The 26,674-nt window shown below is 35.5% G+C and overlaps 12 protein-coding genes across 12 annotated transcripts in view; 6 read left to right on the plus strand and 6 right to left on the minus strand.

Annotated features, from left to right (window-relative positions):
• Positions 1 to 233: 233 nt before the first annotated feature.
• On the minus strand, positions 234 to 856 carry LOC105313366 (cadmium metallothionein-like). The gene is made up of 3 exons (XM_011406732.2): positions 748 to 856; positions 649 to 701; positions 234 to 597 (listed from the first exon to the last, which is right to left on the minus strand). The coding sequence occupies exons 1-3, from the start codon at positions 809 to 811 to the stop codon at positions 265 to 267; spliced, it is 450 nt and encodes a 149-aa protein (XP_011405034.2). The 5' UTR covers positions 812 to 856; the 3' UTR covers positions 234 to 264.
• An 89-nt stretch (positions 857 to 945) lies between these two features.
• Positions 946 to 3,300, plus strand: LOC100634445 (cystathionine gamma-lyase-like). Its single transcript, XM_003387831.2, has 13 exons — positions 946 to 1,091; positions 1,155 to 1,260; positions 1,316 to 1,414; positions 1,469 to 1,584; positions 1,627 to 1,707; positions 1,773 to 1,878; positions 1,924 to 2,001; positions 2,267 to 2,419; positions 2,494 to 2,621; positions 2,677 to 2,729; positions 2,778 to 2,844; positions 2,972 to 3,037; positions 3,092 to 3,300. Exons 1-13 carry the CDS (start codon positions 966 to 968, stop codon positions 3,107 to 3,109), a joined length of 1,197 nt encoding a protein of 398 aa, XP_003387879.1. The 5' UTR covers positions 946 to 965; the 3' UTR covers positions 3,110 to 3,300.
• A 74-nt stretch (positions 3,301 to 3,374) lies between these two features.
• On the plus strand, positions 3,375 to 6,873 carry LOC100633179 (60S ribosome subunit biogenesis protein NIP7 homolog). The gene is made up of 5 exons (XM_003387821.3): positions 3,375 to 3,494; positions 3,546 to 3,632; positions 4,529 to 4,667; positions 5,018 to 5,158; positions 6,607 to 6,873. The coding sequence occupies exons 1-5, from the start codon at positions 3,439 to 3,441 to the stop codon at positions 6,724 to 6,726; spliced, it is 543 nt and encodes a 180-aa protein (XP_003387869.1). The 5' UTR covers positions 3,375 to 3,438; the 3' UTR covers positions 6,727 to 6,873.
• A 1,829-nt stretch (positions 6,874 to 8,702) lies between these two features.
• Positions 8,703 to 15,895, minus strand: LOC100634571 (protein phosphatase 1 regulatory subunit 7-like). The gene is made up of 9 exons (XM_003387832.3): positions 15,795 to 15,895; positions 15,693 to 15,748; positions 15,574 to 15,642; positions 15,306 to 15,436; positions 12,832 to 12,994; positions 10,156 to 10,230; positions 9,849 to 9,995; positions 9,408 to 9,494; positions 8,703 to 9,018 (listed from the first exon to the last, which is right to left on the minus strand). Exons 1-9 carry the CDS (start codon positions 15,865 to 15,867, stop codon positions 8,845 to 8,847), a joined length of 975 nt encoding a protein of 324 aa, XP_003387880.1. The 5' UTR covers positions 15,868 to 15,895; the 3' UTR covers positions 8,703 to 8,844.
• A 39-nt stretch (positions 15,896 to 15,934) lies between these two features.
• LOC105313367 (uncharacterized) lies at positions 15,935 to 17,472 on the minus strand. The gene is made up of 3 exons (XM_011406734.2): positions 17,085 to 17,472; positions 16,737 to 16,784; positions 15,935 to 16,270 (listed from the first exon to the last, which is right to left on the minus strand). The coding sequence occupies exons 1-3, from the start codon at positions 17,434 to 17,436 to the stop codon at positions 15,996 to 15,998; spliced, it is 675 nt and encodes a 224-aa protein (XP_011405036.1). The 5' UTR covers positions 17,437 to 17,472; the 3' UTR covers positions 15,935 to 15,995.
• A 38-nt stretch (positions 17,473 to 17,510) lies between these two features.
• Positions 17,511 to 19,580, plus strand: LOC100633306 (FK506-binding protein 1-like). The gene is made up of 5 exons (XM_003387822.3): positions 17,511 to 17,622; positions 17,665 to 17,802; positions 17,847 to 17,869; positions 17,927 to 18,000; positions 19,389 to 19,580. Exons 1-5 carry the CDS (start codon positions 17,586 to 17,588, stop codon positions 19,441 to 19,443), a joined length of 327 nt encoding a protein of 108 aa, XP_003387870.1. The 5' UTR covers positions 17,511 to 17,585; the 3' UTR covers positions 19,444 to 19,580.
• On the minus strand, positions 19,503 to 20,527 carry LOC100634694 (uncharacterized protein C9orf135-like). Its single transcript, XM_003387833.2, has 6 exons — positions 20,400 to 20,527; positions 20,216 to 20,330; positions 20,031 to 20,164; positions 19,906 to 19,968; positions 19,746 to 19,809; positions 19,503 to 19,703 (listed from the first exon to the last, which is right to left on the minus strand). The coding sequence occupies exons 1-6, from the start codon at positions 20,510 to 20,512 to the stop codon at positions 19,581 to 19,583; spliced, it is 612 nt and encodes a 203-aa protein (XP_003387881.1). The 5' UTR covers positions 20,513 to 20,527; the 3' UTR covers positions 19,503 to 19,580.
• An 80-nt stretch (positions 20,528 to 20,607) lies between these two features.
• On the plus strand, positions 20,608 to 21,760 carry LOC109583283 (uncharacterized). The gene is made up of 6 exons (XM_019998553.1): positions 20,608 to 20,709; positions 20,758 to 20,790; positions 20,851 to 20,901; positions 20,948 to 21,117; positions 21,358 to 21,442; positions 21,498 to 21,760. Exons 1-6 carry the CDS (start codon positions 20,622 to 20,624, stop codon positions 21,548 to 21,550), a joined length of 480 nt encoding a protein of 159 aa, XP_019854112.1. The 5' UTR covers positions 20,608 to 20,621; the 3' UTR covers positions 21,551 to 21,760.
• Positions 21,761 to 22,726: 966 nt separating this feature from the next.
• On the minus strand, positions 22,727 to 24,674 carry LOC100633435 (syntenin-1-like). The gene is made up of 7 exons (XM_019998552.1): positions 24,511 to 24,674; positions 24,323 to 24,463; positions 23,911 to 24,028; positions 23,554 to 23,800; positions 23,329 to 23,500; positions 23,141 to 23,232; positions 22,727 to 22,975 (listed from the first exon to the last, which is right to left on the minus strand). The coding sequence occupies exons 1-7, from the start codon at positions 24,559 to 24,561 to the stop codon at positions 22,924 to 22,926; spliced, it is 873 nt and encodes a 290-aa protein (XP_019854111.1). The 5' UTR covers positions 24,562 to 24,674; the 3' UTR covers positions 22,727 to 22,923.
• An 86-nt stretch (positions 24,675 to 24,760) lies between these two features.
• Positions 24,761 to 25,534, plus strand: LOC100633559 (oxidative stress-responsive serine-rich protein 1-like). Its single transcript, XM_003387824.3, has 2 exons — positions 24,761 to 24,949; positions 24,998 to 25,534. The coding sequence occupies exons 1-2, from the start codon at positions 24,834 to 24,836 to the stop codon at positions 25,452 to 25,454; spliced, it is 573 nt and encodes a 190-aa protein (XP_003387872.1). The 5' UTR covers positions 24,761 to 24,833; the 3' UTR covers positions 25,455 to 25,534.
• A 114-nt stretch (positions 25,535 to 25,648) lies between these two features.
• Positions 25,649 to 26,396, plus strand: LOC109583284 (uncharacterized). The gene is made up of 2 exons (XM_019998554.1): positions 25,649 to 26,019; positions 26,072 to 26,396. Exons 1-2 carry the CDS (start codon positions 25,698 to 25,700, stop codon positions 26,206 to 26,208), a joined length of 459 nt encoding a protein of 152 aa, XP_019854113.1. The 5' UTR covers positions 25,649 to 25,697; the 3' UTR covers positions 26,209 to 26,396.
• Positions 26,343 to 26,674, minus strand: part of LOC109583274 (tripeptidyl-peptidase 1-like) — a 4,189-nt gene continuing 3,857 nt past the window's right edge. Inside the window, exon 3 of the mRNA XM_019998538.1 lies at positions 26,343 to 26,658. Within this exon, the coding sequence (XP_019854097.1) occupies positions 26,343 to 26,658 (316 nt within the window). The remainder of the gene's footprint in view (positions 26,659 to 26,674) is intronic.

Genomic DNA, 26,674 nt, shown 5'->3' on the forward strand with positions numbered 1-26,674 from the left:
GGGCATTTTAAAGGAAGGAATGGATCAACTATTTTCGTTAATACTCAATCAGTAATCACACAATTCATCACTGAAATCAACTAAACCAAAGGTGATATTTTAAATCAAACTGTTTTTGATACTAGAAGTATGCATCCAATCCAAACCAGCAAACTCAGTCAATAGTAGCATGCACTTTCTTGTTACAGTGTGACCTTTAAAGGATCTGGTTGCTAATTTTCACTCACAACAGCTGCTAAATGGTTGAAGCCTTATTTGTTAAAGCTAGTGGTTTGAATAGGCTCCATTGATATACACATGGGTACTTGATATAGAATAGTACTCACCTGTTTCAGTAACGTTACTTTGTACACAGCTAGTTTGATTAATATCAGGGCAGCAATTGTTATTAGTATAGCAAGACTGATCGCAGTAACAGGTTGAATTACCACCAGTCCCACGACATGAAGAACTAGTAGAAGTATTACAGCAAGAAGTGAAGCCAGCAGATACACAAGAACTCTCCAAGTATACACAACCAATGCTGGCTACATCTGGACAGCAATCACCGTATATGTAACAACTGGCGTCACAATAGCATAAACTGGACCCAGCTCCCTAAATAACAATTCTTAAAATGAAGCAAGAGGATAAACTAAATGAGCTTACATGGCATGGATAGTTTGTACAACAGCCTGTATAGTTAGCGGCTACGCATTGACCTAAAGTGAAAAGACACTCCAATACAACGCCAAATAAAAAACATACTTTCCACTCCTTCTAGCAAAATAAAGTGAACAAATAAGCATGTAAACACGAAGAAAGAAGACATTTCTTCCCTTCTTGCTAGTTGTGCTTTAATAGTTTGCCGACGTACTCCACCCTTAATGAGGGGCGAGGTTTTGTTCGTGGAACACGTGATTGCACGTGGTTAACATTTTTAACGCGTGGGTGTTAAGTCCTTAGCCCCTCCTCCTTCATCATTCATGGCTGGTATTGGCACATTGAGTGTTCATGCTGGAAACAATCCTGATGAGTGGAAATGTAAAGCAATGTGGCCACCAATCGTCACATCAACCACATACAAAAGATCAATAGTGGAATCTAGCAAAGTAAACTTTATTATTCACACAATATTGAGTAAATCATGGGTGGGGCTTGCTTATTGTCATTAGGAGCAAGAAGAGGGAATTTCAAGTCAGTATACTTATATTCGTAGCACTAACCCAACAAGGGAATGCCTGGAGAAATCACTTGCTAGACTAGAAGAAGCTGAATATGGTATTATGCCATTATCATGATTGTAATCTGTGTGAAATCTTTTTGTCCTTACCAGGTTTTGTGACTAATTCTGGATCAACAGCTATAGCAATCATCCTGCAGTCTCTACTGAGCTCTGGAGATAACATTGTTGTAGCAGAAAATGTATATTTTGGTATGATACCATCTGTATGTGCTTGTCATCTCAGCTCAATTTTTATCTATTTAGGGAGCAATATCTTAATGACTGATGTATTTTCAAAGTATAAGATAACAGCGTCATTTGTGAATGTATTAAATGGAGACCCTGAAACAATAGAATCAGCTATTACTGAGAGAACAAAAGTGAATGATAAAAATGCATTTATTTGTTTTATAGTTTTCTAGCTCTTATGGATTGATTTCCCATGCAATCCATCAGTGGAGCTCATTGATATACAAAAGATATCAGACATTGCACACAAAAAAGTATTTAAATATTTACATTAAATATTAATGAGATAAAAGATCATTAAAATAATGTCTATATATAGGACTGTCTTCTTGTGGTAGATAATACTCTTGCTACGCCTTATTTCACAAGACCATTGTCATTAGGAGCTGATATTGTGATGCATTCAGGAACGAAATATCTTAATGGTAAAACATTAGGCTATTCATTGCTGCTTTAGTATTATTGGATAGGCCATAGTGATGTATTGATGGGTGTTATATGCACCAGCAACACTATCATTGCTGAAAAGATAAGAAATCTTTTAACAAGTTAGCACATAGTTTGAACTCTTCTAATGCACACCGTATAGTGCTTTAATTTGGTGGAGTTTTATTTTGGTGATTGGCAGTTTGCAAGCAGAATTGCCAATATTAAAACCGCCAATCATTAATGCGCATGCTCAGTAATGCACATGTACACAAAAAATTGCCTAACTAAAAACCGCCAATGACAATTTTACAGCAAAATTGTCAAAATAAAACGCCGCCAAAATAAAGCGCTACATGGTAATGCATGTTTTATCATCATTACTAGCCATTGGTGCTGTTCCTAGTCCATTTGATTGCTATTTGGCTAATCGCAGTCTGCGTACTCTTCATGTCCGAATGAAAGCACATGCTGAGAATGCACTAGCTGTTGCAAAGTACCTTGAATCATCTCAATTCGTTGATAGTGTCTCATATCCTGGTATGAACTATATGAAGATCATTTTTTTTATTTTAAAATATTTTCCTTGCTTTCATCCTCCTATCTCTACCAAGGGCTACCCTCTCATCCTCAGCATGAATTAGCAAAGAAACTGTTCAGTAATGATGGTTATGGCGGCATGCTCTCTTTCAAAATTAAAGGAGACCTCGAAACTGCCAAGAGATTTCTTAAAAGTCTTAAAGTATGCAGACACCCAGTGCAGCCTGCAAAATTAATAACAATAAATATTCTTATAGATATTTACTATGGCTGTTAGTTTAGGGTCACTGGAAAGTATAGCAGGAGTTTGGTATGCCTCATCATAAACCATTGCTATAATATTCTAGCATTCTTGTAGTACCATTATGACTCACAAAGCCATGAAAAAGGAAGACAAACTACGTATTGGCATCACTGACAATTTAGTGAGTAGATGTTACGTAGATTTTGCATCAGTTCCTTCCTGAATACATAGAAAAACTAATTGCTTTAACTGTTAATCGTAGTATATTTTAGTTTTACTGGCTGCCATTAGCTTGTTTATTCCTATAGATAAGACTGTCGATTGGTTTGGAGGATGTTGATGACATAATAAATGATTTAGAGCAAGCATTAGAGGTCTGTTTCATTGACTCTGGCCTTTATTAGTTTATTATTATGTTTTAATTTCAGGCTGCAGAACTATCCTAAAGTTGTTTGGTTCCCTGGCTGACAGATTTAATAAGTGTTTTTTACATTTTATATTATTATATGTACATGTTTATATTGCACATGGAAACAGGATGTGACATGCTATAAGAACAGCAAAATACAAGTATAATTAACCATGCTAAACGCACACAATTCTTTGACTTTATTCATTGTGTATTAAATTTTTCAAATTGTTTAAAAATTTTGTATGCATGAGCTTTTTTGAGAGACTACTTTTTAATGAACTTTTGGCCTAACCCATTACCCAACCCATCTGGCAACCCACCCAACTTGGCAGCTTAAACCCACATGTACAAAAACTCGCAAAAATGAGGCCATTGACAGAAGAAGAAACTAAAGTTGTCCTTGGGAAACTCTCCAAATAGTGAGCTCAAAGCATTACTTTAAAAAACAACGCATTTATAATCCTCTATAGTATAGGGGACAATGTCAAGCTACTGGTTGATAGACCTGATGGTAGCTATGTATTCAGATTACACAAAAATAGAGTTTTCTATGTGAAGTGAGTCTAATAATATTATGATTTATAATAATTATGATTTATTGGATTGATTGTTGGGCTGAGCATTTTGTAGTACTACAGTGTGCCCTCTATATAATAGAAATCACTAAAACTTTTTTCATTTTTATAACTTTATCTGATACATATGCATGTTCTTATGTTGTGTAGCAAGTTTGAGCTGAATCCAATCAAAATTGAATTTTTTAAATTTTTGAAGTTACTCCAAAATTGAGCCAAAGTCCCTGTACTATAGTACAGGGATTTTGGTCAAATTTCATCAAAAATGAAAAGTAGAGAATTTTCCATTTTTATAACTTTTCCTGATACATATACATGTATTTATGTTCTGTAGCAAGTTTGAACTGATTCTGATCAAGTTTGGATTTTTTACGAATTTTTTAAGTTGCTTCAAAATCGGGCCAAAGTCCCTGTACTATAGTACAGGGATTGTGGTCAAATTTCATCAAAAATGAAAAGTAGAGATTTTTCCATTTTTATAACTTTTCCTAATACATATACATGTACTTATGTTGTGTAGCAAGTTTAAGCTGGTTCCAATCAAGTTTGGATTTTTTACAAATTTTTAAAGTTGCTTAAAAACCGGGCCAAAGTCCCTGTACTATAGTACAGGGATTTTGGTCAAATTTCATCAAAAATGAAAAGTAGAGAATTCTCAATTTTTATAACTTTTCCTGATACATATACATGTACTTATGTTGTGTAGCAAGTTTAAACTGATTATAATCAAGTTTGGATTTTTTATGAATTTTTAAAGTTGCTCCAAAAGCCACCACATACTATTGTAGAGCTTGTCAGCTAATGAAACATTCTTAGTGCTCACTTAGCTGCATATTAAGATTTAATCTGTGATTTAATGGTTACTATTAAATTATTAGAGAGCAGATAATGAGATGGGCCACAAATGTTGCTCGTAAGCAAATGCTTAGTCTTGGTACTTGTATCGGGAAGTTCACTCATGGCGGTAAATTCCACCTGGTAATAACTGCATTGGATATACTAGCGCCACATGCTAAAGTAAGTCAAATTTGATCTGCCATTTTAAATGTAGATCAAAGACTACCATTTTAATGTAGTCTTGAATACCGTATAGTTAGAAATTTCTGTGGCTCTAGATTTCTACTAATTTTGCAGATTTGGAAAAATTGCAGAACTTTAGTCCTTAAAAATTTGGTACATGAATTAATGGCCTATTTAAATTGAAAGGCACGGTGATCTGTAAAAGCCAATTTTATGGCAATTTGTGGTAATTTTAAGCCACAGAAATATTTCTAGCTACACCGTATTTAAATGTACATGTACATGATGAAATAATAAAATTTAACTGAGTACCGGGTATGTATTTTTATTATTATTTTTATTAATAGCATAAGGTGTGGTTGAAGGCTAACAGTGAGCAGCAGTTCTTGTATGGCCATAATGTGTTGAAAGGAGGTTTGGGGCGAATTACTGAGAACACACCAACGTACCAAGGAGTATTAGTATACTCAATGAATGACACACCACTGGTTAGTATAGCAATTAATGTTAATACTTTTATAGTATTGTAATTGTTTGGAGCCTTTGAAGTCTTAATTATACTTACCCTCTCATTATTAACAAACCCATCAAGCCAAGAGTACCTTTAAATCAAAATTTATTCCTGTATTAAAATCTAAGTGTCAAGTATTATAGTGATTTTTAAAATCAGAGCTCAAAACTATTTTCTTTATTTGATGCTACTTATCCTGTTCTTAACAGCTAAACACATCTACCTGTACTATGTATGAGTTTAATTTTTGGAGCTGCTATTACTTGTTGACGTATTAGAGGGAAGTTTGGCAGTAGATTTGGCTTACAAGTTAAACCCCGTAACTCAATGCACTGATCAAAAGGAGCACACAACGAATATTTATAGCAAGAAAGCTTTTAGATTTATTATGACAGGCTGTGTAACATGATGACTGGTGTTATTTTAGTGTAATAATATCATTATAATTTAATTTGTCTATAACTATGAAGGAGGAAATATGGGTGATTAGATAGTGAATTTTCCTAATTCGTAATTAATTTTTACTTTTAAAATAATAAATTGTTTATATTGACTTACTAACTGCCTATGAAATACATGTATAATTATTAGTAATCATTGACACACACATACACAAACACACAATTGTCATTCACTACCTGGTTTACATAAAATAAGTATTATTTGAGTATAGAACAAAGGGAAGCCATTCCTTGGCTGATGCTGTATAAATGCTACCTGGAAGACGATCATAGACCCAAACCGGATTACAATAAAATAAATCAACACTTAAATCATGATGTAAAACTGTAATATAATAATAACTCTAGTTGACATGATGCACTAATCAACTAGAACTAATGGAGAGGAAACCAATCTATTGATTCTCTATTTGTTATGTCTCTTGACTGTCTGTCCAGATCACATCCTGTAATAATATGTCACTGATAAATATGACATAATCTAGACTAATGGTAGGCTAAATGGTCTTCACCATAGACAGTAGGTCTTCACTCACTAAGTGTACATGTACACAGACACAATCACACATACACTTGCTGCATGTACTTGCAGCTGGCTTGGGAGTCTTGAGCCCTCCTTTGTAAATATTTATATTATTATTTTATGCCTTTCAGGGTATAAGGATTCGCACACTCCACACTACATATATATATATATATATATATATATATATATATATATAGTATGCTAATTATCGAATCTCTTTTATGTGGTAGAGCATCACAATGCATCAGGCTAAACCTAATCTACATAGTTTGCACACATTAATTTGCACACGGTAATATACCCACCCTTTTATTCAATTATATAATCACATGACCTACCTGATGACACAAGTACAGCATTTATCGACTGACACATACATATATAGTACATTTGCGACATGTTCCCCAACAGTTAATGAGGTCTAATTGTATTTTGTAGGGCTTTGGCGTTGCTGCTAAGTCAACACAAGACTGCAGGCATATTGACCCAGGGACTACAGTTGTATTCAATCAAGCTGACATAGGGCAATATCTTCGCTCTGAAGACCAGTTGAGTTAAAAAGGTTTAATCCAATAATTACTCATAACAGCACCAGTGACTACATGTGTATTGTATTTATTGAAAAAATAATGACTTCTTGTTAAAATTAATGTTGTTACTATTATAAATTATAATAATACAGCTGAGTTATACAAATATTCACAGTACAATTATTGTTATTATTATTACAGGTTTGAAAAATAGGGTATAGTATATTTAAGTGCACTATGTAGACAGAAATGTGTGGACGAAATGCATATTGTTCTAGTCAATACTGAGTCTTTGTTTGAAAGAAATAATTGATATAATGTCTTAAATGAACTGTAAAATGTCTTCATTGTCACATAGCTTGTCTTTTGATTAGCAAGGAGAGCTTTCTTTGACTGCAGCGCTTGATGTATCGTTAGTAGTAGTATTGTTATGGCATGGTTCAGCAATAGTAATGGTATCTCTCTTTTGTACTAGAATGCAGCCACCATTGCTCTCCGATGATGATTTACTATCTCTCGTTTTATCATCAGTCAATACACAGCCATTATTACTCTTATTACCATCTCCACAATTTCTTTTATAGTGATAGTTACTAGGCAACGTGTGGTTCTTCCTGCCTTTAAAAGGAGAGGGTTTGCTACTACCTTTCCCATTAATTTGTAAAAACACGTCACTACTGCTGTGCTGTTTGGTAATACTACGAGTGAGAGTGTCCTTTCCTTGTGTGGGCGATGAATTACGGCTACATATGGTCTGCACGGACCCTTTGTATTGAAATATCTCATTATTAATGGTATCGCAAGGCTTGTTTGTATCAGAGACATGCCCACAATGAAATATCAGCCTAATAAAGTTCTTTGTGACTAGGACTAAAGGCATTACATCGTTGATGCTGTATAATAATAATAGCGTTAGTAGGAGCTCAATCGCTCCACTTAGGTATTTCAAAGCTAGCCAGAGATTGCTGTTTTGACCCAGTCCATCTTCGTCGCATTCTCCAAAGAGCTGAAGACAAAGCATCACCAGATGAGATATTCCTAGCAGAGAATAAAGTGCACCCAATATTGCAGCACAGTACGTCACGATCCCAATCTTACGCAAGGCACGCTGATGGGTCTGCCTTGGTTTTAGCCTCATGGTACTCCGTGAACGAGTGTAGACCTTCGTACCGTCCTCGAGATGACGTTCATCCCGTATAACTATATCGGTCGACACTATAGCAGAATTGAAAGCTGATTTTTGCACGGAGTGCAGCAACCGTAGCCCACCAATGAGGAATGTGGAGCAAACGACAAGGCCCCATAGGGTAAAGAATGCTTCGCAGGCAATGAGGAGGAAAATAATGTAATATGGACTACCAAATGCTCCAACAAACTCGAACACTATGGCTACAAGGTAGTGAATGAAGCAGAGCGGTATTATGATCCGCCACCTTTGTATGCAGGCCCGTCCAAGCTTCATCTTAGCGCTGTACCAAAGAGTAAGGAAGACCAGAGTGTAAGCAGCAGTGAGGCTGGGGAAGGCGAGGGAGAAGAGGAGCCGAGATGATATCATGCATGGCAGTCCAGGTGGGCAGAACCCAGCAATGCCGTATGGATCCAGAACGTAGAATAAAAACTTGGAGAAGCCGAGGATACAGAGAGAGACGTCTATAGCAAAGAAGGTCTTTGTCTTGAACCTCTTGGCGAGATGTCTCTTGCTTAGAAAGACTATGCAGGCAATTCCGATGAGAAGGAAGGCTATGCCAAAGAAGACTGTGTGGAAATAGAAAGCTCCCAGCCAGGCATCGTTGATGGGCGACCAAGCCCCGTATTCACAGTTAGGGGCGAGGGAGCCTAATATCTGCTGTACGGAGGCATTGTTCAGCTCAAGACAAGATGGAGGGAGTGAGTCGTTATTGTAACACTTCATCTCTTTTCCTTTTACGAAAATTAATAAAAAGAGCTCCAGCAAATGTTATTATATGCTCTCATCGCCCACGCATCATTCATAGTAAACATTGATTAGCTAATAATAATAATCTATAATGGTTAAAATGCACATTAAACAACACAAAATCAACAAAAACCATGTATCAATAATAATAATAATAATAATAATAATAATAATAATGATTATAAATCCTCCTGTCTTTCCTACTTTTCCCTATCTTATCATTGTGGCATCAATCTGGGTCAAAGAGGGTACAGTGAGCTTTAACTTTCGACGATATTGAGGATCCTTTGCAATCGGGTTGTGCTCAAAATAAACAGTAGATAGGACCTTTAGCGGAGAGATATTATTGACCTCTTTCCAATCACTGACTTGGTTGGCATTAAACTATATTATAGATTATTGAAAGAGAGAGAGAGAGAATAAAATAAAAGTAAAACAGAGAAACAAAGATAACAGATAGAGGGGAAAAGAGCTAGCAAATAATTGGAAGGGAAATACCAAAACTATACAGTATGTATCAAGAATGCTCTTTTAGTAGTGTCATGTGCACAAAATAAGCTTGTACTTTAAAATGTGGGGGGCTATCATAAAAGCAAATTAAACACCTGCCCCCTAGAGGAAGACTGTATATGTCTAAGAATTACAAAAATGCTGTTACTCTATATCAGTACAACATTCACATGTACATGTGAATTGAATGAAAATGAAAACAGTATTATGTTAACAAATGAGGGATTCATTTCTACTACAATAAATATCATTATTATCATTACCCATAAATCTTCGAGGACAGTCAAATGCGATATGTTGCTAAGTCTACCAATTTTGTTGTGTGCCAGGTCTAAAATGGTAAGCTTTGCCTATTAATGAAAGAACAAAAACAAGCACCAAGGTTAGTATATCCCCCACTGTCTCTCTCCCTCCCTCTCTCCGTCTGTCCGTCCGTCCGTCTCTCTCTCTCTCTCTCTCTCTCTCTCTCTCTCTCTCTCTTTCTCTCTCTCTCTCTCTCTCTCTCTCTCTCTCTTAATTTGTTTACTCAATTATCACAAGACTGAAGACATACTTTGTTATGCTCCTTCTCAATTCTGTGGGCACACTCTTACACTTAATGACGTACATGTACATGATAAAATACTTTACTGAAGACATACTGTTAGCCTTCTATTATTAGGTTCTTCTCTTTCTTTCTTTCTTTCTCTCTATCCTTCACTAACCTGATTCTCCAGTCCAGTTATTTCGCTTATATTATTCTCTGAGAGGTAAAGCTCCTCAAGGTTACAAAGAGACTCCAAACCCTCGATCACTTTAATCCGGTTACCCTGAAGACTCAACTGGCGCAGCTTTGTCAAACACTGGAGATTCTAAAGCCAAGTAAAATGAGCTTTATAAATACAACAAGAAACAAATGGCAGATACATAAAAAATATACAATTACAATGTTTAATGAAACAGGTGTACATGTACATGCATACAGATGGGATATGCATGTACATGAATGTGTACATGCACATCTGCTTATACTTCTATCTTTGTAATTTTGTTCTTTCCTAGAAAAAGCTTCTCTAGGTTGACCAGACACTCTAGACCTTGGATCACCTACACAAACACAAACAGAATGAAATTATGAAATATAGTCCATTGTACCAAGAGTTCGATATATTTCACATAAAAGTAGAAAAACATGCAAATTATGCTGGAATTTCTTTGGGAGTAATGGGTTGAAATTTTTGGAATAGTTATTAAACACGGTACCCTTGCAATATAGTTAGAATTTGGACAACAGGCATTTTAAAAATAATGGATTAAAAAAAGTCACATGGGCAGTCACATGATCAAAAATGGCTACTTCTTGTTAATCTTGTGCAAATGTAGAGGGAAAGGGACTTGAGTCTGTTAGAAATAGGATTATGAAACTAGCTAAGAGTATCTAGGACAATGTTGAATCTGCAATAAAAACAAAAACATACCCTGTAAAACACTGTGTAAACTATAACACATTTTGATATCTATTAGCCACTTTCAGGTTTGGTCATTCTCTCAACCATAAGGATTACATCCTACTCTACACTTATACTTTCTGGCCACATCCTAACTGCATTACAAAAGCATTGTATACACAGTTGAATGGGATCCTTCTTGGTAACTTGCCATATGATATACATGTACATACATAGTGATATAATATGATATAGTGTAATGTAGCATCATTCATTGCTAGGTGTGGTGACCAATAACTACACAATAATTAGGAGTGAGTTATTAGCTTAACGTGACATATAAGGTTAGGTGTATTCGTCAAAATCACATCAGACAGTATCAGTGCTGAGCAGTAAAGCTATAATTATAAGAACCATTGGAATAGCAATACATACCATGCATTGCATGACTGTTTATAGTTATGCATGATAACAAATAATCCTAATATAGCACTAATAGTAGAATGGAGTCTTATTCCAATGTCCTTAATACAAAAGTGTCCTCAATACAGAGAGGTGTCCTCATTTCAAATATTGGTACATTAAAAAAAATATCTCCATTATAGAGATGTCTAGCTGGGAGATTCTATTGCTAATACTCTATGGTAAAACTGATAATAGTAGTAAAGTGCACTAAAGTACAAAGGGATTGTACATATAAGTACATGTTTTGATAGCCATCTCAACCCATGAAAGAGATCAGGATTACAATAGTCTATAGTACATTCACACACTGTCCTAATGAAATGACACTATAAAATATACATGAAAGAGAGTTATTATTGAAAGCTAACAAATAAGAAATGCAAATTACAATATCTACTAAAGATAGGCTGGCAGACATATTGTTATCAAATGACTGCTTTTAATGAATCAGTAAAAGCGTACGTGTGGGCTGATTCAGCTACCAGCCTTGCTTTTTCATGTATTTATTTATTTATTTACTTAATTATTTATTTATTTTTCTATTTATTTATTATATTAGCGGTATTCCCTTTTAGTTTTTTCCTTGATGTGCTGTTTTTTTGTTATGCATAATACTATATACCCTTTCCATTTCCTTACTTTACTCAATACCAGATCAATAAAATCATTTTTGTTTTATTTCTAAATAGACAAATCAAACAGTCCTTTAGAACAGCCCCCCTTTAAAAATTTTCATTAAACAAAAAGCAATAAATCCTACTTCAACCATGCAGCATCACATGCATGTGAACAGGTATGATATACTGATAGCAAGAGTAGATAATAATTAGAGGAGAGTGTCCTACTGGCAATAGGGTCTGCTTCATCACCGCGTAGAATTGAAGAGTCACATTCAGGATATTTTCAGTATTTTTGAGTAGTTATTCAAAAATAACTAGCAATAATTACTCAAACTCAATGAAAATACGGAAATATCCTGAATGTGACTCTTCAAGTCTACGCGGTGATGAAGCAGGGGGTATAGGCACAGTAGGACACTCTCCTCTAATTATTATCTACTCTTGCTGATAGACATGTGTATACTGACTGACAGAGTCTAATCATTCATACAGGAATAGACAAGCTCATATTAATCAGCTCACCATCCAATATTAAGGCATGTATGTACATCTATGCATGTAGGAGTGTTTTATAATTGGATTATAGCAATACAGGACGGCCCTCTTAAAATAATTACAATACTACCACACCTTCTCACACCCTCTGTATGCAAGAGTCAGTACACATTGTGTCAGAATGAGCTTAGTTAATTTGTCAATCTTTCATCAAAGCTTTTCTGTTGTTGACAGTCATTTATCAAAGTAAGCCGCTAACTGGACAAAAACAGTAAACACAATAATAATCTGACCCATTTACATGTTCTCAGAATTAATAGACCTCCGTATGGATAAACACTCACTGCATGTGTATGAAATTAGATGATGACAACAAAAAGTCCAACTGTTCAGTTATCAATACAAGGAACCACTATAACCTCCACTGTTGATATTAGGCACAGGGTATAGCAATAAAATAAACAACAATTCAACAAACAATAAACAAGCAACATGCATTTTGCATTCATTTTTACAAACAAAGCTAATCTGAGACAATCATCACTGACAATAAAGGACATGTGACAATGTGACATTCAACCATATAAAATCAGCACTAAAAGGTCTTCAAAAGCATGAATGTGCATGTTTTAAAGCTGCATCTACATGTACATGTACATGAGTGTGTAATGAGAGCTTACTCTTAGTCTATTTGATCCTAGTTCTAGCAATGTAAGATTGGTGAGTGTCTGCAGTCCATCCATCAGCGTTAGCTTGTTGTTGATCAAGTAGAGGTCAGTTAGATTAGTTAGAGTAGAGATACCCTCTATGAGGCGAATGTGATTAAAAGAAAGATCTAAAAACCTACAATGATAGAAGAGGACACGTTACATTGCATATGTAACATATAAAGGCTAGAAGCCTGGAATTACTGGTGGGGATTATATTTGACATTTTAGCTTTATCTGCTAATCTTAGTTATCTTAGTCTACCAATACAATGTAGATTCAATATGTGTATTCAATTTCTAAATAACTGAACTAATATATCACAATAGCCCATGCTTTGATATAAATATTTTGATACAGATAACATACGTTGAAATGTGGAATCAGATAATAGATCTATTTATAACAATACACACACTCGCATGCACATGGACTATGATATTATCCCACAAGCACATGCATGTAAAATGCTATTACAACTTGTTGCAATAAATACTAAACAAAGTTTGAGTTGATTGAAAAGTGTGGAGTATTTGTGACCATAATTGGCAAAAGGTACCTTATGGCGGATAGGAAAATTGGTCTTTATAGCCTAAAAAATCCAACTTCCTAAGCTCCATTTGTCATAAAATTACTCCAGAGGATGCAAAAAGTTACTATGTAACTTTTAGAAACAATGGTTGACTATCAGAGCACTCACAGGTTGATATTTTTCATTATAATGATGAATTAAAAAATCCGCCATAAGGTACCTCGTCAATTATGGTCACATTTACATATATTAATTTAGATCAAATTCAAAGGTGTGCTCAAGAATCGAGCCAAAGTACAGGGTATTTGGCCAAATTTTGCCAAAAATAATTAGGAGAGAAGTCTTCATTTTATAATTTTTTTCTGAAACACTGATATACATGTTTTTATGTTGTGTAGAAAGTTTGAGCCAATTCTGATCAAAATTGGATTTGTTACAAATTTTTTAAGTTACTCAAAAGACGATGTACTATCATAGTACATTGTACACGGTTACTGGCCAAATTATGTCAAAATTGACTAGAAGAGAATTCTCTATTTTTAGTACACTTTCCAATGCATATAACATGTACATGTTCTTACACAATATATCTATCCCATCTGCAAATTTTGAAGTTGTGAGTACCACCATAAAGGAAATGGGAGATTTCCAACATACCAAGAGGAACTCCTAACACGTTCAAGTACAACTATACAATAGTGTTGATATCCATAAACTCATTATCATTATCAATCCCATCACTAGAAGCTAACAGCTTCAAAGTAGTGTCAGTGACCTTTGTGACCAGAGTACACTATAACGTATGCTGTGTTAAGCGCTTAGGAAAAAACAAAACATTACAACCTATCAACAAAATACATGTACATGAACAACATGTTGCAACATCAAATGGCGGCCTGTCATGTCTCAATAGCTGTCAATAAAATACAGGGGATTAAAAAAAGTATGTGTTTATTTTGCTATAATTTCATGTAATACATGTACTTTTAATATCCAGCTTTATCTCTCTCCTGTCTCTTTCTATCTTTCTCCCTATCTCTCATTTACAAGCTTAAATAATTAACAAAAATCAACGAACAATAATAAAATTGGCGGAAATCGTTAATGAGATACGGGGAAATCAAACCCAGAGATACTACCGGCAAACAGACACAATCTTTGTCATAATCAAAAGAGCAAGTTCATCCTCAACACCATTGCTAGCATAAATCTCACATTCAACAGCAACAGACCAGCAACAACAATGTTATACAGCAAGTACAAATGAGGGCATGTTATTCTAGGAATGCATGGGCAATGGGTCAAAGGGAGAGGATAAATCTGAGACAAAGTACACATCCTCGTGTGTACACACACAAACACATGACACTCTGACATGTAAATAAAACTACTAGGAAAACATCCAATGTGAGGTAATGGAAGAAAAGTGGACAGGATAAACAAACTAAACACAACCAAAGGCACGTTTATAATTATGACAATAGGCCAATTAATTTTAAATCAAACTAAATTTGAAAAATAAAACGCTATTGTGCTTAAACCACCATCTACTTGATTTATTTACATCAACAGAGAGAGAGAGAGAGAGAGAGAAGAGGAAATTACAAGGGAAAATACTTGGTACATACATGGAATAGAAAAATGCGTTAAGTTCTAATTGAATCAATTATAAAAGTGATAACAATAATAATAATAATATCTAGTCATCATTGATAGTCAAGTATGGTAAAGCATATTGCATGACATTACACAATAATGACAACAATAAAAAAAAATTATAAATTGCATTCAAAAATTATTGGCATGGAAAACAATTGTATTAAATTAATATTGGCAAAATAATCTTAGGACATGGCAAAATTATCAATTACAAAAATATTATTATTTACAATAATTATTTAATATTTAGACTCACGTTAGATTGGTTAATTTGTCCAAGTTAGCAATCTCCTTCAATTCATTGTCATATACATCAAGTTCTGTCAATGTCACTAGATCTGATATCATTGAAAGATCAGAAATGAGGTTCTGTCTCAAACACAATACCTACAGTATTTGCAATCAGTATGACACATAATTTAGCAGCTATTATAATAATTAATCCATTAATTAATTTTCAAGCCACGCCCACACGACACACCCCTTATATAGTTTTAATTAATATTTTTCTAATTACTACACACTTGAACTTGATAAAGTCCTCCAATGCCATCTGGTAAAGCTCTCAAACGACAATGAGTCAAATCCACATCCTAAAAGGGAATCATATTATAAATTAAAGTCGATAAGCTCAGTATCTCACAATGTCACTGTCTCTGATTTTCACTGTTCTGCCTTCTGGGTCCTCTATGCCGCCATCTACCAGCAGGAAAGGAGATTATATGGTTATAAGTGGTATGCTTACCGTCTTTGGACTCGTCACCAGAGTCTTCTTCTCCGTCTGTTTCTCTTTTTACTTCGTCAGAAATATCCGCCATCTTGAATCAATAATTATTAATAACAGTTAATTAACCACGCCCACCCAATACACAAGTTCCGCCCACATAGGATAAGTATAAACTCAATTCTAAAAGTACTACATAATTATTATTAGTTGTCTGATTAATTAACTGGATGATATAAATTTTTCTTTCACTTTATAAGCAATTGATCTGCGCTCAACAGAAGGAGAAATCAGAGCATTGATGACTGATTCCCATGTTACTTCACTCTTTTCATTAGTTATCCAATGATCAAGCATAAACATGAGCCTGTCTTTATCTTCACGGTTTTCCTTTTGAATGGATTTCAATGCATGTGATGGGATGTCCAACTGTATACCAATCTGATACCATTTGTCTGATGCTTCAATCAATGCATTCAACACTTCACTTAGACGCTCTAAAAAAATAAAAGTAACTTTGTTATTTAACAAAACACAAATGTATTAAGTCATGCTCACAATAAACTACATAATCAAACAATTCTCTCAATTGTATAGGTGGTCATAGCCAGCTGTGTGCTATAGACAAAGAATGCTGATTTCTATAATTTGCAAGATACTGATATAAGTGATTTATGCCAACAGTGCTAATAGCTTACCAAAAGCTAAATTAACATAATTTTATGAACACCAGGTTTTCTATGCATGAATCATAATATTAAACAGCATTGAGTAAAAGCAAACATACTCTCCTGGAGTAAGACCACAAAACCCATGCTTACATCATGTCTATATACATAATACCCACTGGGACAACTACTGTAAGCAACATATTTGCAATGCTTGACTATGATAAACAGGCATTTTAAAATAGAGTGTCACCACCACTGCAAAAAAACACTTTCATTATAAAGTAAAACTTACTTATAGGCGTCTTTGATTTTAGATCAGCTAATTCATCAGTAGGAGCAGCTATAAAATAAACAATAACAATTAAATAATGTGCAGGTGCACCATAATTATGAAGCCAATAAGGCTACTTACTAATAAGTACCATGCCTGTTACAATACCCATTCACAATGCAAAATGATTTGCACACTATTGTGACTAATTGTGCATTGACATGTAATAATGCTATTAACAGCTAAGAGTTGGATACTGTATAATCAGATATGTTAGTACTACTAATAATGTATGTACCTAAACATTATTGGCAGTGAGTGTGTATGTACGGATATTAGAATAAAGATTGTATGTGAACTCAATTATACCTTCAGTTGGCCCCTCTGACTTAACTTTCTCATATCTATCTCTCATCCTCTCAGCCACACTATCCAATGGTATCTGATCTTCCATTGTCTCAAGAACAATCATAAATATTTTAGCCCTTTCAGATTCGCTCCCTGCTGCCTGTATCTTAGCTTCAATTGCTTTATGAAGAGTCATTGCTTTGTCATAAGAGCTACTCCCGTGCTCCAGGACTGACATTTGGACTTTCCTATCAATGATATCTCTAGAATAAAGTTTGGATGAAAGAGATAGAGGCTCTACAATAGCTTCTTGTATAATATCAGCGAATTCCTGCAGAACAACCAATTCTGGTGCCTTCTTTGAAGATGCCATTTTTAACTTTTAAAATAACTTTTATTATAATAGTCTAATAATTATTTTTAACTATAAAAGTTATAAATTGCGACCGCGTGATTCATTAATTAAATTAATTTCATTTTCACAAAATTTGAAGTCCAAATTAGAGCTATTTTCAGCTAAAGATGGGAGTGGATGTAGAAACTTTAAAGCCAGGAGATGGTATGCAAAGATTTCAAAGCGTACCTCATTATCTTTGTGCAGGGAAGACCTACCCAAAGAAAGGACAGACCGTTGTAGTTCATTATGTTGGCACACTGACCAATGGAAAGAAGTTTGACTCATCACGTGATAAGGGAAGGCCATTTCAAACAAAGATTGGAGTTGGAAAAGTCATCAGAGGCAAGTCTAAATGTTGTGAATTGTTTGATTATTTGAATCTACAGGTTGGGACGAAGGCTTCATGCAGGTATAAAGCTACTAAAATAATAGCATAAAATACATATGTTATTAAATGTGTTATTAGATAAGTTTGGGCGAGAAAGCTAAGCTGACAATTAGTCCAGACTATGGTTATGGTGCAGCTGGAGCTGGCGGAGTATATCCTTACTAATTACTCTTGCTGTAATTACCACAATATATTGATTAGTCACACCATGATCAGTTAGTTTGTTAACTGCTAGTGTGTGAAATGTCTTGCCATAATATGCAAATGCACCACATAACGTAACCAAAGTTAGCTCAGAGTTGATTGACATATTTCGATTATCCAAGGTTTCCCACAAAGCATACTAAGTTAGCTAAGCAGCATAAGCTGACAAGCACTATAATACAGTACATGGCATTGGCCTGGTTTTTAAAGGATTTTAAATATTCATAAAAATTTCAAATTTGATCAGAGTCAGCTCAAAGTTGACACACAGCATAAGAACATGTATAATGTATCAGAAAAAGTTATTTAAAAATTGAGAATTCTCTCCTAATCATTTTTGGTGATTTTTGGCCCATGACCAAAGGCTACAGCCTGATTGGTCTTTGCCCTGATTTTCAAACAACTTTAAAATTCATAAAAATTTTAAATTTGATCAGAATCAGCTCAAACTTGCTACACAACATATAAACATGTATATGTATCAGAAAAATTATAAAAATGGAGAATTCTCTCTTAGCCCTTTTTGACAAAGTTTAACCTTTGGTCATGGGCCAAGTTTTGGTCTTTGGTTCGATTTTTAGCAGCTTTAAAAATTCATAAAAAATCCAAATTTGATCAGAATCACCTCAAACTTGCTACACAACATAAGAACACATATATGCATCAGAAAATATTACAAAAATGGCAATTTCTCTCCTTGTCATTTTAGGCGAAATTTGACCAAAGCCCTGTACTATAGTACAGGGACTTTGGCTCGATTTTTAAGTAACTTTAAAAATTTGTAACAAATCCAAATTAGATCGGAATCAGCTCAAACTTGCTACACATCATAAGAACATGTATATGTATCAGAAAATATTACAAAAACAAAGAATTCTCTCCTAGTTATTTTTGGCGAAATTTGGCCAAATCCCTGTACTATAGTACAGGGACTTCGGCCCGATTTTTGAGCAACTTTAAAAATTTATAAAAAAGCCAAATTTGATCAGAATCAGCTCAAACTTGCTACACATCATACAAACATGTATCAGAAAAAATTATAAAAATGGAGAATTCTTTCTTAGCCCTTTTTGACAAAGTTTGACGCAGCATGGGCCAAGTTTTGGTCTTTGGTTCGATTTTTAGCAGCTTTAAAAATTAATAAAAAATCTAAATTTGTTCAGAATCAGCTCAAAGTTGATACACAATTAAAATCCTGATTCTGATTCCAATTTTTAAAAAAGTGCTCAAGCAAGTGTATTATAACTGTAAAATATTTTTATATATAATTGTTTTCAATTAGAGAAAATGCTAAAATGACATTTCCTAGTAATTTTTCCTTGACTTACTGCCACACTATTCCACCAAATGCAACTTTAATATTTGAAGTCGAGTTGCTCGAGATCAAGTAAATTGCCAGCCGTACATACATGAAGAGTGTGTGGAGTCACATTATCATTAACAATTGTACTTAGTGTTTTTCAATAGTAATCAATTTTTCTTTTTGTTAAATTTTAATTATTAATTTTTTGTTGTAGTATAATTATAATTATTGTTCTTTATAATCTTGCCACACGTTGATTCCTTTGCGTCTGTGACCAGTCGTATCAGTGAACTCTGATAATCTTCGTCTATGCGTACTAGTCTCCTCCCAGGATTTAATACCAGTGTCCTATATGACTACTAATAAGTGCAATGTATTGGAGGGTTTTACTTCTTTATTTGGCGTCCATGGTAAATGATATTGGTAATCCAATCGCTGAGTTGTTGCCAAGTGTCTATAGGCAATAGAAACAAACACATTAAATTAAAATTATTATTATTATTATTATTATTTTTATTTTTATTATTATTATTATTATTATTATTATTACTGTTTATCGTGATCAGGGTTGTGTCTAGGTAGAATGCTGTTATAACCGAAATCATTGGAGCTACTATTAAAGGTAGGTAGTTGAACAAGAAATGGAGTAAGGATAATGAATAAATTTTTTTATACTTTGGTATTCTGTTTGCTGCAATCGAAAAGTTTGCTATGGATATCATTTGCTGACGTGTTTCTTTCTCGGTGTATCTTTCCTTTAATTCCTGCCCTTCGTTCATAGCCTCTTGTGCTGTTGTTGCTGGAAAGAACTACAATAATAGCAATAACTATAAATCTGACTGCTAATATCAATGGTTTACTGAAGGATCTGCCATATTGCCAATCCTGTTGTATGTGGCCTTCAATAGGTTCCTCTCTTTATCTGAGGATGTGCTTATATCATAGTCTTTCGGCTCAGATTCTCTAGCAGCATGCCTAGAATTGACAGTATTTTAATGTTCAAATAGTGCTCTTTTCCAGTTGGTGCTTATAAAAGAGCCTTACCATCCGCTAGCCAAGGTATCCCTGCTGTATTTCTTGTGGTCTGAGCGGAGGAAAAGTGTTCCTTTTCTCTCCACAAAGTTAGGTCGACTCTCCGTTGGATTGGTAGGAAACATCTCTGAGCTGCAATGATGTTGATGGGTGTGTTGTTGACCGGTTGCCCCTGACAACGAGCCACACCTACACGAGCAGAAATGAATTAATCATAGATACACTAGGCAGAAAATGTATCGCTTTCTTTTCCTGGTCTGCATCGGAGTAGCACTAGCTTGTGTTCCTCCAGATTGCAAGAATGAAGACTGCGGGACTTGCGGTAAGCAGCTATAAAGAAAATCTGGCTTGCATTGTTTTTTTCTTGTAGCAAACGCTTGCTGTATATTGCAATTCACTTTCAGTTAGTGCATAATTATTAATGATTAGGTAAACATTCACAATTGTTATGTAATCATTGTAGAGGCTTCAACTGATGATGTTGACAAGTTAATGGTAGACTCCCTTAAGAATGGTTAGCATTCTCTCTTTCATTTTATTACCCACTGTGTTAACAATAGGAGGGGATGATGGACGCTATACTCTTGTTAATAATTCTGATTACAGGCCATACAACATGAGTGTTAAATTCATGTTACAGACGATTCACACGACAAAGGTCCATCATTACAACGATACACAGGATTGGCTTGTTAGTGAAGGAAAGGAGGAAGGGACTACTGTTGTCAAGGTATTTTAATTATAGCATCACACCCATTACACTTCATCTTGTATCACATGATGGCAGTCAAAGTATGACTATGACGTCATGTCACTTGCTCCTCACATGTGTGCATAGTCTCTTGAGATATCCAATGAATAGTTACTAATTGCATTCAACACTAGCTTAATCATGTACCCTATTTGGCACAGCCTATGTACATGCCTGTTAGGCGTGAACAAAATACTAATTATTGTTTATTATTATTAGGCATTTTCAATATCCAATATATACGGTGCTTATTGCGATGCTGGACAAAATTATAAGAACCTTGTTGGGTTTGTTAAAGGACTGAGTAAGTAACTATGAACCTCTCTCTGCTAGCTCATGTCTTTCCTCTTTCATTATAGATGTTGACTTTAAGCAAGAGGCTATTGCTGGCTGCCCCCCTCCAAAAGAATGATGATAAATAAAAAACAATTAACATTGCTGAATGCTAAAATTAATGATGCTTTTTTAAAACCCTATAATTCCATACACTAATAATAATAATTGATAATAGTAGAATTATTATTATATTTTAGTAGAGTCTATATTTAGCTGCTCTATGATTAAGCTATTTATAAGCTATTTATAGTGTCCTTTTCTCTACCAAACTTATTTTACCTCGTGCTATGCTATTTTAAATATTTTTCCCGATTATTTTTTCATGACAATTGTATCTACACGACAATCCATTCTTCACCATTGTCATCAATAGGAGGTGGCGTACTACTCCTTTTGTCCATTGTATCGTCTTTGTCATCATTCTTCTCCTGGCTGGTGGTGTCGCTGTTTTGGGTCTCATGTATAAGTTCTTGCCGTTCGTCAGCTGCCGCTTTTATTTCCGATTCTAATTCATCTTTTGAATTTAAAGTCATAAATACAGGGACGACTTCTCTCTCGCTCGTATCGTCGTCATTGGCCGAGGTGACAGCTGATGGTGTCAATTGCTCATTGGAGGTGTGAAGTAGTACAACATTATTATTATCTTCTTGTATTGATAATGACAATGATGATAATGGCAGGCCCTCGGGACCTTTATTGACATTTTTATCTGTCTCTTCTTTTTTACTGTTTGCCTTTTTCGGTTTCGCTCCTTTTTTATCGGATGAGCGGCGGCGGGGTTCATTAGTAGACGAAGACTGCTGCTTCTTCTTCTTCTTCCCTTTATTAGCCTGTAGCACAGATTCCTCTGTCTGGCTCTCTTCCTTCCCGTTTAGTTTAAGCACAAACCAACCTATCAGACTAACCAGTAGGATAGTTAGAAAGAACAGAATAGCATTAGCGGCTGTGATATCCATCAGCCCGTACTGATCATGGCAACAAGACAAGGGATCCTTTGAGACAAGTATGGTACAAGGAGAGGCAGACAGCCTAGCTCTATTGAATGAGTGAATAGAGGGTGATGCAACTATAGAACGTCACAGGATATTATACTATTGCCAAAAATACACAGGTAGGTGAAAAGGAAAAACAGATACAGGAGGAGTTACAGCTATTGATCATTGAGTGATTGATGAGCCAATACCACTTCAAAGAATGCCAATCATATGTGAGCCATTTAGGTTGGAGACAGGGATTAAACTTTCAATCAACATTATAATTTATGATACTATAAACAAGCAACAAATATTTAGAGTATAATAATAATTATGTAATGTGAACAAGGTTAGTGAATGAGACGTTTTAAAAGTGTGCGAGATCTAACAATTTGAAGCATTACACAGATTACACAGAGAGAGAAGTACATAAATCAAAAGTCAACAGAGTATCTTGTATGAAAAGGCATGTCGCTTAGACGTCAGGGATAGAGTGATCCATCATCTTCTTCATCTTAGATCCCATACTGGAAAAGAGAGAGAAAGGGAGAGAGAGAGAGAGAGAGGAAGAAGTGACGTTAACAATAATATTTACTATGAAAGGTTAATTATCATAACCAGTATATAGTATATAGGTCATGAGGATATCACAAGACAAACAGACAAGGCTAACTATGTAAACTGGAACTTACTTCTTTATCATGTGATCATACACAAACTTGGGCATGATAGTTATGGTTATGGTACGTGGACTTTCACGGAATATGTCACCAATGGCTTTATCCTACAGGAACAAAAGAACAACATCATTAATTGTGTATTGAAAATGAAAAGTGTTTGTGTACACATGAAAGTGAACGAACAAGAGTGTGATACCTACCTTTAGTCCAATGACATTCTGTCCATTAACCTCAGTGAGGAAATGATCAGTAAGGAGGCCATTACGAGCAGCAGATGAGTCCTTGACAATTGCTACTACCTCACCGTCCTTAAAGGAAAACCCAACATGATTAGTACTGTCCTTTTGCATTGTGATAGTACGCTCAAATGGCCTATAATCAAAAGGTTGTAAAATAAACGTGCCAAAAAGAAGATTCTTAGTTACCTGTCACGAACGGCAAATTTTATGTTGGTGGCTGATGCTTTCTTGACTAGTTTATTGACCTTGTCCTCTGAATAGCCAGCAATGACTTCACCGTTAATCTGTAGGATCTGATCACCAAACCTCAGCCCAGCCATGGCAGCTGCTGAGTCTTTCTGCACGTAGCATATAAAAACTCCTTTGCTCTGTGAGTGGAAGGAGATGCCACACTTTCCTTTGGCATCTTTGCATAAGACAACTTCACGGACACCTAATGAGAGAGGGATGTTATTATCAGTATTACCAGAAATTAAATAATAATTTGCATATTAATATCAAAACAAGTGGTTCAAAGGAGGGTAGGGGGGAAATGTCCCTAACCTTGTTTGATCTGTGCTCTCCTGACTCCAACATTAGCTACTCCACTTACTGGTCCAGATGCTGTTGTAGAGACAGCTGTAGTTGAAGCAATGGCAACAACAGCTTGAGCTTGGGCAGGCTACAGATAGAAAGAGAGAGAGAGAGAGGTTAAATTAACTTTCGATAATAGTGGGAGTGACTAATAAAGTTATTCATAGCATTCCAAAGTACAATGATATGAATGATTTTGGAACAAAATTCACAAGTATTTCCTGCAAGCAAAGCAATATTGATACAAGTGAAGGTACTCTTTCTTACAAAGAAATGACCCAAGAACAGATTGATTGATAAAAACTAATAACATTTTCCTAGCTTTATTTACTACAGCTAAACAGCTATTAGCACCTCCCATTATTATAGTACAACAACTCACAGGAGAATATTTCTGTAGATCAAGACCCATATAATCATCAAGGCTAGGGTAAAGCCCACCACCACCGCCTGGTGTAGGAGCTGCTGGCTGACTTGAGATGGCAGGACGCTGTGGAGCATGATGAGTTGCTGCAGCTTGAGCCTAAAGTATTATACATAAAGTGAAATGAAAAGATGCTAACTACTTACCCCAGCCATCTTGGAAACGGTCATATCCTCTAGTGAAGGATAAAGAGACATTCTGTTATTTATGAATTAGTAAGAGCTAGACAGAAAGACAAGTTGCTATTTTTTAATGATAAAGAAACAAGGCAGAACCGTCCTTGATATAGAGATATGGAGCGAGCTCGAGTTGATCATATGACGCACGTGACTTTGCCGTGTTGCATTAATTACGTCAGTATCAATTATGTCATAGTGTTACTATTAATAGCTCTCCATAGCAACCGGCGTCTCTCTCAAAAGGAGACAGAACTCGATCATCTGGTCTAGTGGTCTATTGGTTGAACGGGATGGCTCGTAATACGTCCCCCACGACAGAGCTCTCCCTCAGTTTTGAGGCTCTTAGACTCAATCACGAGAAGAAGAAGGAGGATGGAGAGGAGGAGGAGGAAGGGTCCATTAACCCGTGAGGAGTGTACTAAAATAATTTTTGTTATTGTTTCTCCCTCAATAGCTCGCAAATAATCAATCATAATGGCGGGCTGGAATGGCGGGAAAACTCGTCTAGAGTGAACCAATCAAATTACTCCTATGCCACCACAACTGAGCCCGTTAAACAGGAATGCATCCAGAAATCAAATCACTTATTCAAAGAGAATCATAATCAACAAGACAGCGATACGTTGAGACGAGATTGTTCGTCATCTGAAGCAACTCCATGTGTATGTTCCTGTCATTCTCAGGATGACAGGATTGCGTGTTTATTGTGTGACTGTCACACTGTGCAATCGTCATTGCCTGATCAGCATCATCAGGCTGTGGGCGTGGTTGGGGGAGGGGCTGTGTTATCTACATGTAGACAGGAAGCAATGTACAGTGACGTCAGTGTGGAGGAGTTGGCCGGCTATTTTGACGAGTTATTGTATTTACCTAGACCGATGTCAGTAATGGCTGAACTGATGTACACTTAAACACTATTACAAGTCGATAATGTGGACATACACAGTTATTTAATGTTTTTAAATCAGGAATTATTATTATTATAGGAAAATTAAAATTAAATATAATACTGAACTGACAAGCTCAACATAATGTCATCTACGATGCATTGACGAGCAACAAGTTTTAACTTTTCCCCCAAAAGAAAAAAATCAGATCTAGTTATGACGTCAGAGTTAATAACATAATGAGCTCCGCCCAGAATGCTTTAATTAATGAGCCCCTCCTCTTCTCATTTTCGCCCCCTTAAAATAATGTTAGCAAAGTTCCTGGTGGGTTTTGCAGGATTTCTGCTTGCAGCAGGAACCAATACTCCACAGACTGGTGCATATACAACAAAAGATGGCTCACAATGTACTTGGTTTGATTTAAGGACCAGTCAGTCTAAAATATCGCTAGCCACAGCTTGCGTTTGCAGAGATTACAAGGGACGTCCACAGAGCTATGGCTGCCAGTACACCGGAGACCTGTACACCTGTGATGAATTTAAAGCTCAAACCAGAGACATATTGCTAGGCTTAGTGGATCAGTTAGCAGGTACCGGCACTTGATAAATTAACATAATTATTAAATCAAGGTTAATTTTTAGCTTTAAATAATTCTTGCGAGCTCCCTCAGTTGTTTGCTCCTGTGTGTCCTGAGATACTACTAGAGAGAGAGATGCTGCATGAAGTTGAGTCTCCCTGCACTCCCAACCCACCAACTGGCACTCATCAAGAACTATAATTTTAGCAAAAAAACTATAAACTTTTAAAATAGCAATTTATTATCTAACATTGACACAACAGAAATTAAGTATCCTAATATAAAATAACCAATAGCTATTAGCACACCAAAAATAACAAAAATAGCAAATGTCTTTAATTCAGCAGTCCCTTTAAGATTCCAAAATTAGGACTACCCCAGCCAGAAGCTGGATCCCATCCTTCAATAGCTTTGAAGCCGTCACAAAATATATTATTACCGTAATTCTCTCCTTTGGTGATGTCAAAGAACCCTTTACCATTGAGCTTGTATATAAGTGGATTGAGGAAACCGACAGTGCTTTTTCCTTCATTAAGACGGACATCGTTAATCAGTGATATAATACCAGCTGTTGTAGGCGCAGCACAGCTAGTACCACCAACAGTTTCCACCATACCGTCAACGTATATTACAAAACCAGTTGCAAAGGCACTAACATCAGGATAAC

The sequence above is a fragment of the Amphimedon queenslandica genome, unplaced genomic scaffold (genome assembly GCF_000090795.2).
Source record: "Amphimedon queenslandica unplaced genomic scaffold, v1.1 AMPQUscaffold_13314, whole genome shotgun sequence".
Lineage (NCBI taxonomy): Eukaryota > Metazoa > Porifera > Demospongiae > Haplosclerida > Niphatidae > Amphimedon > Amphimedon queenslandica.